General features: G+C 33.1%; 2 protein-coding genes across 2 annotated transcripts; one reads left to right on the top strand and one right to left on the bottom strand.

Moving 5' to 3' along the window:
* The first annotated feature begins 1723 nt into the window (after positions 1 to 1723).
* Positions 1724 to 2575, top strand: LOC133338785 (uncharacterized). The gene has a single exon (XM_061546891.1). It carries the CDS (start codon positions 1724 to 1726, stop codon positions 2573 to 2575), a length of 852 nt encoding a protein of 283 aa, XP_061402875.1.
* A 2854-nt stretch (positions 2576 to 5429) lies between these two features.
* On the bottom strand, positions 5430 to 10153 carry LOC133338783 (solute carrier family 22 member 3-like). Its single transcript, XM_061546890.1, has 6 exons — positions 9615 to 10153; positions 9404 to 9558; positions 7927 to 8095; positions 7547 to 7863; positions 7355 to 7489; positions 5430 to 5440 (listed from the first exon to the last, which is right to left on the bottom strand). Exons 1-6 carry the CDS (start codon positions 10151 to 10153, stop codon positions 5430 to 5432), a joined length of 1326 nt encoding a protein of 441 aa, XP_061402874.1.
* Positions 10154 to 12166: the final 2013 nt, after the last annotated feature.

Below are 12166 nucleotides of genomic sequence, written 5' to 3'. Positions count from 1 at the left end.
CACAAATTAATTAACAAAACACAAACATCGTGACACTATTTAGCACTTAGTCATAAATGTAAACTAAATGGCTTGAATGCCATGCCAACTATATGAAGGGAATAATGGCTGGGCATTATTAATAATTGGCATTATGGTCATGAATGCTGAACTTTGTTTTATTTGCAGTAAATTTATTGGGTGGAGTAATATCCTCATATCCAGAATATTTATTTTTCTCTATTTAAAGAGCATAAGGAAATTTAATTATAGCGATTTGTTGGACTTACCTTTCGACAAATGATTTCTGAAAAAATAGAGAAAAATTTTTGAATAAATTTTGAGAATTTAATAAATATATTGTAAGGGTAAAATGTACTCTGTAGAAACACCTTATAGGCATTAGATTATAGTATAAGTCAAGCGGAAATATTCATCTTTTATAAAAGACCTACATGAAAGCTCTTTATCTACCCTCTAGATCCCTAAAAAATAACCTTCTTTTAACGACGTCATCAGGATATCATCGAATAGACGAAGAGGTATTCTTCTGGGGAAGTTCCACTTCTATCCTTTATAGAAGTGGAAGATATCTACTTTTATAAAAGACCTCCACAAGAGCACCTGAATAAAAAGTGTGTTTCTATAGAGGACCACAACAAAATTATAGACGAAAACGTGGCCTTCTTCTGTTGAAGTTCCATTTCTATTATTTTATAGAAGTGGAGGATATCTACTTTTACAGAAATCTCTACAGGAGCAGCTCTTCTTATATATGTATACTTCAAAAATAGATCCATTTCTACTGAAGGCATTAATTTAAGACCTCAACAAGAGGCCTTCTTGTATGTGTAAACAGAATGTTTACTTTAAGAGAAAGTCTGCTAATATAGAATACCTAAATACGAGCTATTTTCTATATAGATGAGCAGAAGGACTAATCTATATATAAACCAGTAAGGAAAGTAGTAAAGTCGGACGGGGCCGACTATATAATACCCTTCACCACTATGGGTATATTAAACAAGAATATTAACATGAAATTGGACGAAATAAAATATGTGATATTTATCTAAATGTGAATCTACCTAGATCTATCCATAAACATGTCATTTGTTACAATGGGACAAAAGTATGTAAATCGACTTCAAACAAATATAAATAGGTCATCCGTTGGCATATGTCTGTACTTCTATAAAACGCAACTACGCAATTCTATGCTCAATTTTGTACGTAGTGCAGAATTTGATGTCAATCTGACTAACATGAGGAGTTTGATGCCCAATTTACTTGAAATCGGGCGAAAATATATATGGAAGCTCTATCCAAATATTAAGCGATTTCAAACAAACTTGTCACAGATTAGGTTGCTGTAGCCGTCATTGTTATCGGTCGCACAATTACATACGAGCACTTCAAACTAATAATTCATTGGTGTTTTTAACAGCAAATTCTTCGGTTTTTGAATATCCTTTTGTCAATAAATTGATAAAGCTTTTTTGATATTAAATATCTGAATAATATGTCAATGCTAGAAATACCAGTAAATAACCAGTGTGGGCAGTGTTCTACTCAAATAAAGTCAATAAACTTTGTGAGATGTTATCATTGTAACAGACAATTTCATTTTAATCCGTGCTGTTCTCTCTCTGAGAGCTCATATAATAGCATGGGACATGCAAGAAAAGCAGATTGGAGATGTCATCGATGCAAACCAATAACAAAATCCCCTAACAACGCTTATATGAGTATAATATACTCGGATAATGAGATCCAGTCAGATAATAATGGAAACGATAAACAAACAAACACAAAACAACAAAGAGAGGACGATGACATTGCCAGAACAAGTAAACGTTACAAAAATACATCAACACCAACAACATCATTAAACAACGTAGAGATGTCATCACAACAAAAAGAAATAGCTGAGATGAGAGCTGGTATGATAGAAATGCAGAACTGCATAAAACAACTAACAACAAACATAACAACAGTAACAGCAGTGAGCACAAGAATTGAGCAACACATCGCAGAAATAAACAAAAATGTAGCAACAATAACAACACAAGTAAAAGAGCTTCAGATGAGCGACATTGAAAATAAGAAAGAAATACGTGAACTCAAAGAAAGAATAGCGAAAATGGAACAGAAAGCACTCGATAAGAACATTGAGATTGGTAATGTTATGGATGAGAACATGGACGTTTACGAACTGTTGAAACAGATAAGTGAATGCACAGGTGTAGAAATAAATACCACTGACGTAAACAGAGCATACAAGGTAAAAAGGAAAAATAAGATCATTGTTGAACTCTCAACGGTCAATAAGAAAATTGAATTAATGAGTAAAATTAAGAGACACAAAGTGGAAATAAGAGATGCAAATGGAGAGAATAATGTGGTTTACGTGAACGAAGAGTTAACTGCGTATAACAAACGTCTCCTATGGATGGCCAAAACAAAAGCTAAAGAAATGGGATGGAAATTTGTATGGGTAAAAAATGGAAATATATATGCCCGCAAAAATGAAAACTCCAGCTTTACGATTATACATAACTCTACAGATATTGAAGATATAACCTCAACAAATTAATTAAAAGTATTTGCCAAAACTGAAAAAATAAATCAATAAAAACTGCAATTTAAAAGTTATCAAAATTAATGCTATAAAAACTATATTCGATATCGAAAATAAACTGTATATACAGAATTATAATTTTATTTTTATTTTTTTATTTTTTATACTATTTTAAATTCCAAAATAATAATGAATTTTACTGAAGAAATAGTTAATAGTGTAAACGACATAAGCATGGAATATTTGAATTATAATATGTCGATGATAAGTTTTAACATTAGATCTTTAAGAAAAAATTTTCTGACATTTATCGCAAGTATCGCAAAAGTTATGGATAAAATTCAATTAATAATACTCTGCGAAACAAATATATCTGATAGTGAAAGTCAATTTTATCACATTGATGGTTTTAATGGAATCTTTTCTAACAGAGAAGGTCGTGGTGGTGGAATTGCGGTTTATCTCAGAAATAACATACAATACACGGAGATAAAAATTGATTTGAAGTCCGCAGAAACAATGAGATTAGATATCAAAACTTCAACCAACATTGAGTTCACGATAATACCAGTTTACCGCCCACCTTGTAAAAGCATAAAATTATTTTTGAAGGAAGTAGAAAATTTAATAAATTTATTAAGCCGAAATAATAAATTAGTAATAGCTGGTGACATGAATATTGACATCATGAAACGAAACCCTACAACAATAAACTACCTCAATCTCCTTTCATCTAACGGTCTACAATGCATGGTAACAAATGTAACTCGCGAAGACAACAATAACCAAACAAATACGTGTATAGATCACCTAATATGCAGATGGGATTCGAGAATACTAAAAGCTCACGCAGTAATAGTGAAAATCGAAATTTCAGATCACTTTTTAATTATCGGAAATATTCACGAAAACAAAACAACTGCAATGAAAACCCAAAACTCACAACACATAAACATAATAAATAACAGCAAGGTCAAGAACCAAGTAAACAATATAAATTGGGAAGAAATAATGTGTATATCTAATAATACTAATGAATTATACAATAATATATACAATAAATTCAATGAGATATATAATAATTCTACTATTAAAATATCTACGTTTAAAAAGAGAAACGCGTATCCTTGGCTTAATGAGTATATACTTAAGTGCTGCAACATTAGGGACCAACTGTATAAGAAATGGTCTAGAAACAAAAATAATAAAATCAACGAGAAAATATACAAAAACTTTAATAACAAATTAAATAAAGACATATATAAAGCCAAAAATAATCATTTTTATAACCAGTTTTTGGAAAATAAAAACAACATTAGAGGTACTTGGCAACTTATTAATACTATTATGGGAAAAAAGTCGAACAATGTAGATTCAAATATAAAAATGAACTTTAAAAGTGAAAATTTGAAAGATATTACCGAAAACTTCGCCATAAGCTTCAAAGAGAACGTGCTGAAAATAATCCACCCGTGTTCAATTGTTACACTAACCACAACTTGTGATAAAATAATACAAAACTCTATGTTTATGGAATATGCTACTGAACAGGAAATCAATAACATCCTAAAGTCCATTAATCCTCGTAAAAGTGCTGGAATAGATAATATAAGACCACTGGATTTAAAAAACAATGCCGATCAACTTACACCGATCGTAACGAAATTAATTAACTCAAGCATACATGAAACCACTATACCCGATATGATGAAACAATCAATTATAAGACCAATATTTAAAAATGGTTCGAAAACTGATTTCAATAACTACAGACCAATCTCCATATTGCCGGTAATGGAAAAAGTTCTTGAGGAAAGAAGAAGACTTAGTGGCTTCCTAACAAAATATGAAGTAATTAACAAAGAACAATATGGATTTCAAAAAGGGAAAAATATCAACCAACTACTGGGACACTTTACCAACTACATAAATAAGTCATTGGGTCAAAATAACAATTGCCTTGCTCTATTTATAGATTTCAGTAAAGCTTTCGACACTCTACCCCATGAAAAATTATTATATATGTTAGAAAAATGTGGAATCAGAGGTCATTGTCTGAACTGGTTCGCCAATTATCTTTCTAACCGAACCTTTTGCGTTAAAGTAGCCGAAACAAACAGCAACATGGTGGCTGTAAAATATGGTGTTCCACAAGGCTCAAAACTGGGTCCAATTCTATTCTTAATCTACGCAAATGAAATGGTGCTACAATTGAAGAACAGTGTAACATTTACTTACGCAGATGATACTGCTGTAATAGTATGTAACAAGTCGTTACAAATAGCAACGGATACACTTCAAAAAGAGTTTAATATACTTACAAATTGGTGTCATGACCACGGATTAGTGATAAACTCTGTGAAAACAAAAATAATGCATATACGTCCAAGAAGTAAACCGAATACAAACATTAAAATTATTTTCCACGACAGAGAATGTATACATTACAAAAATATGAACAATCAAATTGGAGATAATTGTAATACACACATTGAACTAGTCGAAACTTACAAATACTTGGGAGTCCATCTTGATGAAAACTTTAAATGGAAACCACATATACAAAGTTTGCAGAAAAAACTAAGGCAATCTGCATATGCATTATATCACTTGGGAAACTGTGCACCAAATTACGTGATAAAACAAACATATTTCTCATTAGTTGAGTCACATCTAAGGCATGGAATCACGGCATGGGGAAACGCAAGATACTGTAGGCTCCTGCAGGTGTCACAAAACAGGATTGTCAAACTACTAAATAAAAGAACTTATAATCGCTCACAACATAACAACAACACAAAACAATTGTACACAACACAACAAATTCTCAATATTAAACAACTGTACTCTATTTCGATCGTAAAGGAATTCATGGATGATCTGAGTTTGGCGAAAAAGATAAATCATAATCATAATACAAGACGAAGAGCTGAAGGAAGATATGTAGTACCGCCGTATAGAAATGATTATGAAAAGAACGCGATATCTGTGTCTCTACCACTAGCTCTAAATGAGCTTCCTGCCAAACTTATAGATGAAAGCAAAAATACTAGGATTAAGTTAATCAAAAATTACTATTTGAATAATTATTAATTAATGTCACTGAAATTTTAATATTGAGCTACAGCAAATTTTGACATGTTTATATATATATACATTACCTATACATTTCCCACAGACAAGCTAGTTATTAGCTTCGTGGGATTTCAAATGAAATGTAAACTTTATAATTGATCTCAAATAAATAAATAAAAATAAAAAAAAATAAAATTTGTTATATGTAGATAAAGTATCTACGTTAGATAATGTATCTGTGTTATTTGAAAAGCTTAAATGATTTATTTCGATAACGTAGATAATGTATCTACGTTATTTGAATAGCGTATATAATTTATCTACGTTATTGGGGAAATGTAGAAAATTCATCTATGTTATTTAGATAATGTATCTATGTTATTTGAGTAATGTAAGTAATGAATCTACGTTATTTGGATAACGAAGATAATGTATTTAAGCAGCGCAGATAATGTAAATATGTTATATGGATGCTGTAGATAATTTATCTACGTCATATTGATAATGCAGGTAAATTATCTACGTTATCTTTGGTAAAGTAGATAATTTATCTACGTTATTTTAATAAAGTAGATAATGTATATACGACATTTGTTATATGTAGATAAAGTATCAATGTTAGATAATGCATCTGTGTTATTTGAAAAGCTTAGATGATTTATTTGGATAACGTAGATTATGTATCTAAGTTATTTGAATAGTGAAGATAATTTATCTACATTATTAGGGTAATGTAGATAAATTATTTAGATAACGTAGATAATGTATCTAGTTATTTGGATAACGTAAGTAATGGATCTACGTTATTTGGATAACGTAGATAATGTATTTAGATGGCGCAGATAATGTAAATATGTTGTATGGATGTCGTAGATGCAGAAAATTTATCTATGTCACTTTTATAACATAGATAATGTGACACATTATCTACATTATTTAGATAATGTATCTATGCTACTTTGATAACGTAGATAATGTATCTAGGTTGTTTGGATAACTTAGATAATGTATCTAAGTTATATGGATACCGTAGATAATGCATCTATATTAGTTTAGTAGCGTAGATAATGTGTCTACATTATTTGGATAACGAAGATAATGTATCTACGTTATTTGGATAACATAGATAATGTATCTACTTTATTTGGATAAAGTGGATAATGAATAAACGTAATTTTGATAACGTAGATAATGTATCTACGCTATTTGGATAAAGTAGATAATGTGATTACTTTATTTCAATAATGTAGATAATTTATCTACTTAATTTTAATAACGTAGATGAAGCTTCTACGTAGTTGTGATAAGGTAGATAAAGTATCTACGTTATTTCGATGACGTAGATAATGAATATATGTTATTTGGATTACGAAGATAAATTTATCTACGTTATTTTAATAGCATACATACATTATGTATTATCTAACATTATCTAGATAATTTATCTACGGAATTTTAAAAGTGTAGATAATGTATATACGTTAGTTTTATAACGTAGATTAAGTATCTACGTTATATCGATAACGAAGATAATGTATCTATGTTATTATGACAACACATATAAAGTATCTATTTTACTACGATAATTTAGATAAGCTACCTACGTTATTTTGATAACGTACATAATTTATCTATGTTAGTTTCATAATATAGATAATGTATCTATTTGGATTTATTTAAATATCGCAGATAAAATAAATCTTTAAAAATTCAACTTACTTGAATCCGGTATAAACCAAATCAGATATGTAATGCCTCCAGCAAACAACATCAAATATCCAGACCACAGCCACCTATGTCGGGTATAAAGGGTCAAATAGAGTCCCAAAAATATTCCCAACATTTCAGCAAAACCTAAAATTAGATACCGACATTAAAAATCCCCGTTATCTTCCGTTCGTCCGAACTTACCCAAACACGAAGTATTGACATGCAATTGTGTCGTATCCACAAAACGTATCATTACCACCATAACGCTATAGATAACTACAGAGACGGCCCAAGCCCAATGTATTAGGATGATAAAAAGTCTTGGGGATTTACCATCCCACAATGACCAAAAGGTGGACGTTGGTTTCTTTTGCAATTCGGTGGCTAAATGTTCGAGACGTTGTTCCATATCTAAGGGTATTGAACGATTATTAAATGCTGCCGATTCGAGAAGGAGTGTCAGGGTCTTATCGATTTTTTGATGTTGGAGTAGCCAGCGAGGACTGTCGGCTATCCATCTGTCGGAGCGGGAGGAAGAGAAATGGTTATTATAAATTTGATGTATTCAGGTTGGGGCTTACCTATGTGGTATCACCAACAATAATAGGGACGACGATATGGCCACATATAAATGACTCCAGCTATCGAAGAATATCGATATACCCGGTAGTAGTATCAAACCAATCGAAGAGAATAATTCGGAGAGAATTATGGTCATTGTTCGTGCCTTGCCTGCGGTGATGTCGGACACTGAAAAAATAACCAAATTAAAAAAAATGTATGTTTAACTGAATTTGAATTCCATTAGGTAACCTTCAATTCGGGCCAGCTGAATTAGGTTTCCATTAGGAAATCTTCAATTCGGCCCAGCTGAATAAGGTTTCCATTAGGTAACCTTCAATTCGGCCCAGCTGAATTAGTTTTTAATTAGAAATTTTTCAATTCGGCCGAGCTGAATTAGTTTTTAATTAGAAAATTTTCAATTCGGCCGAGCTGAATTAGGTTTCCATTAGGAAATCTTCAATTCGGCCCAGCTGAATTAGGTTTCCATTAGGCAATCTTTAATTCGAGCCAGCTGAATTAGGTTTCCATTAGGTAATCTTCAATTCGGCCCAGCTGAAATAGGTTGAACTTAGAAAATTTTCAATTCAGCTTAGCTGAACTACATTTATATTAGTTAAACTTCAATTCGGCTTGGCTGAATTAGGATTCCATTAGGTAACCTTCAATTCGGCTCAGCTGAAATAGGTTTAATTTAAAAAATTTTTAATTCAGCTTAGCTGAACTATATTTATATTAGTTAAACTTCAATTCGGCTAGGCTGAATTAGGTTTCCATTAGGTAACCTCAAATTCGGCCCAACTGAATTAGGTTTCCATTAGGCAATCTTCAATTCGGCTTAGCTGAATTAGGTTTCCTTTAGGTAACCTTCAATTTGGCCCAGCTGAATTAGGTTTCCATTAGGTAACCTTCAATTCGGCCCAACTGAATTAGGTTTCCATTAGGTAACCTTCAATTCGGCCCAGCTGAGTTAGGTTTCCATTAGGTAACCTTCAATTCGGCCCAGCTGAGTTAGGTTTCCATTAGGTAACCTTCAATTTGGCCCAGCTGAATTAGGTTTCCATTAGGTAACCTCCAATTCGGCCCAGCTGAATTAGGTTTAAATTAGAAAATTTTCAATTCAGCTTAGCTGAACTATATTTATATCAGTTAAACTTCAATTCGGCTTAGCTGAATTAGGTTTCCATTAGGTAACCTTAATTCGGCCCAGCTGAATAGGCTTCTGTTGGTAAATTTTCACTTCAGCTTAGCTGATTTAGTATTTCCTTGGAAATCTTCATTCCAGCTCAACTTAGAAATTTTCAACTGATCTTAGCTGAATTGCAAAATCTTCAACAAAGCTCAGTTGAATGAGGATATTCGTTAGAAAATCTTTAGTTTAGACCAAATGAACAAGGTTACCACGAGGAAAACTGCAATTCAGCTCAGCTGAATTAGGTTTCTATTAGGATATCAGCAATTCAGCTAAATGTTTATCCGTCTTCTCGACATACTTACATATCAATTGTCCCGATGTATACATGAAGGCACAAAATATCGATGTCAAACAGCGATAGTAGACATGCAGAACAAACGTGGATACCAGTCCCGTCATATTGCCACAGATGATTTGGCCGATCATGCCATACAACATCAGCCGTTTGGGACTAACTCTGAAAAGACAGAAATCAGTCATCAATCGGAATATAAGGAAAATTAAATCTTTTACATTCTCAACGACTTCACTGCCAAAAATCCACCGATCAAAGCTCCCAGGGCATGAAACGACTGCGTAACGGATACCAACAGCTGTCGCGAGCAGACCAAATCAAATTCCGTTATCAGTGATTTATATTCCGAAATATGTTCAAAATGATCACAGGGTACAATTGAATCGGAATTTTGATCTTGCTGAGGCTCATCAAAGGGATTTGTGTAATTCGATAGCTCTGCCGACGAGGGTTTACGTATATAACACTGATCGATGTGAAATTCACGATCGGTTTTCTGTTGATATTCACGTGCGGGATAGGATTTGTGTATCCATTCCTCGGGGTGGACGTGGGTAATATTTCCCTCTAACGGAATATTATTCAATGAGGGTTTACAATAATAATCCGTTTTTTGTGGAACTGGTGCTGTGTAAATGACACAGGCCATGAACCAGGAGGTGGGGATTTTACACAAAAACACTAAGATTATGGTGCGTAACTGCCATCGCCCGAAATTCCCCGTTACACTGTGGACTATATCCTCTTCATGTGACATTACAGCTATTTTTTTCCGTAATGTTCCGAACCGTACCGTTTCTATATTATCACTTTAGGTAAGCGTTCGTTTGTTCGATGTGACAGTTTCCAATCAACTGTGCGAATCTGTCTCCCGCAGCGAAAAAAATCGTACAAAACTATGGAAAATTATTGAGATTTCCAGCCAATACTCTGCTGCTTCTTCTTCATGTTCGGTTATTTACCAATTCAATTAATTATTAAAAATTTGTGCTAATAAATTAAGTTATCTCCCTGCCGCAGCAGCAGCAACAGCGGAGCAAATAATTTGCACCCTAGGCTAGCTCGGCCAGCAGAACGAAAACGCAAGTTAAAGAAGAAAATAAATCTAAATTTAACATCGACATTCTCCGTAAACAGCAGCAAAGGTGTTAATTGCTTGAGTTCACATCGGAATAGTTCCGCTCTCAATCGTGGTTCGTATTGAGACATTTACTGTCAGCTAATATTTGTTCATGATTATAACTGTAGTTTTATTTTGTTCAATTGATGGACTTCATTGTTGCAATGTCAATTTTTGGATCTCCATTGTTGGTTCATGGGAGATCAAAGAAAATCAAGTTAAAAAAGTCATCAAGTTCGGGCGGGTCGAACTTGTTATGCCCTCCACCAAAATACCATTAATCGGTCGACATTGTTTGCCTGGAGGTTTTAAATTTTCTGAGAAAAGAAAATACCGCATTCGAGCCTATCAGATTTGAAAGTTCGGTTCAGACCTTCAACATACTGGCAGAAGGGACGGGATGTTGTGTACAACATTCACCTATCTCTCCGAATTTTTATGAGGTTTTTATACTTTAAATAATTGGAAAATTCGTAGAAGACCTTAAGGACAGCGGGACCGGACATTTATATGGAACGGAATATCCTACCAGAAGTTTTTTGTACTCCGAGATAGCCAAATACCAAAAAATTCGAAATATTTAAGTTAGCAAGTTCGGGTAAGACCTTCAGCATACCGCAAATGGGATAGGAAGTTAGATATTGCATCTAAGACCATGAATACCGTAAACCGTAATATCGGGATTTATCAAAATATGGACCTATATTGAAATTTGGTGAACGGAACACCAAATTAAAACCCTTCGTCCTCAAAACTTAAAAATACTGAAAATATGCGGGCTATGTCAAAGCGTGAACGTATATTGCCTCCCAAAACATAAATTGCTAAACTACAGCCTCCTCTATTGAGGCTGGGAGCATAAAAGTGCTTTAAATAGTGTGGGTCTTGTATAAAGGACCCGCACTATTTAAGGCCGATAGCTTTATAGCCGATTTTCTGTCAAGAAGTTCTTCTGCACCACTAACCTGGAATTCTAAGCTGCATCCTCTTGGAAAATGATCATAGACCATAAAAGTACCCAAAATGCGAAAGGACATACAATTCAGCTGAATAAGCCTTCGCGTTAGGAAATATTTAATTTAAACTACCTTAATGACGATTCGTTTACCAACAGTTTTTAGTCAGATCAGCTGAATTTGGTTGTTCTTAAGGAAAATCTTCAATTCAGCTTAGCTGAATTTGGTTTCCATTAAGGAAACATCATTTAATCTTAGCTGAATTGGATTTTCATTAGGTATTATTCAATTCAGCTTAGCTGAATAGGGTTTCCATTAAGCAAATTTTATTTTAGCTTAGCTAAATTGTGGGTCCGCTAAGAAAACTTCATTTCAGTTTAGCTGAATTTGGTTTCGCTTGAGAAAATATTTGTTGATTTAGGTTTCCCTTAGGCAACCTTTAATTTACCTAGCTGAATTAGGTTTCCATGAGGTAATCTTCAATTTGGCCTAGCTGAATTATGTTTACTTCAGGTAACCTTCAATTCAGACCAGATGAATTAGATTTCTATGAGGTAATTCTCAGGTAAATTTCAATTCAGCTAAGCTTAAGAAGGTTTCTTTTCATCTTAGCTGAATTGGGTTTCAATTAGGTAAACATCATTTAAGCTTAGCTAAATTAGGTGTTCAGTAAGAACAGTTCTTTTCAGCTTAG

Source organism: Musca vetustissima, unplaced genomic scaffold (assembly GCF_032173495.1).
Source record: "Musca vetustissima isolate MV318-11 ecotype Yass unplaced genomic scaffold, APGP_CSIRO_Mvet_v1 utg29385, whole genome shotgun sequence".
Taxonomy (NCBI): Eukaryota; Metazoa; Arthropoda; class Insecta; order Diptera; family Muscidae; genus Musca; species Musca vetustissima.
Note: the sequence above shows the minus strand (reverse complement) of the source record. Positions and strands in the feature narration are given on the sequence as shown.

Coding starts and splice junctions, on each gene's coding strand:
- LOC133338783 (XM_061546890.1), bottom strand. CDS start 10,153: ATGTCACATGAAGAGGATATAGTCCACAGTGTAACGGGGAATTTCGGG. Junction 8,096..9,403: donor TACATCGGGACAATTGATAT/GTAAGTATGTCG, acceptor TTATTTTTTCAG/TGTCCGACATCACCGCAGGC. Junction 7,864..7,926: donor TTGTTGGTGATACCACATAG/GTAAGCCCCAAC, acceptor CCGCTCCGACAG/ATGGATAGCCGACAGTCCTC.
- LOC133338785 (XM_061546891.1), top strand. CDS start 1,724: ATGAGTATAATATACTCGGATAATGAGATCCAGTCAGATAATAATGGA.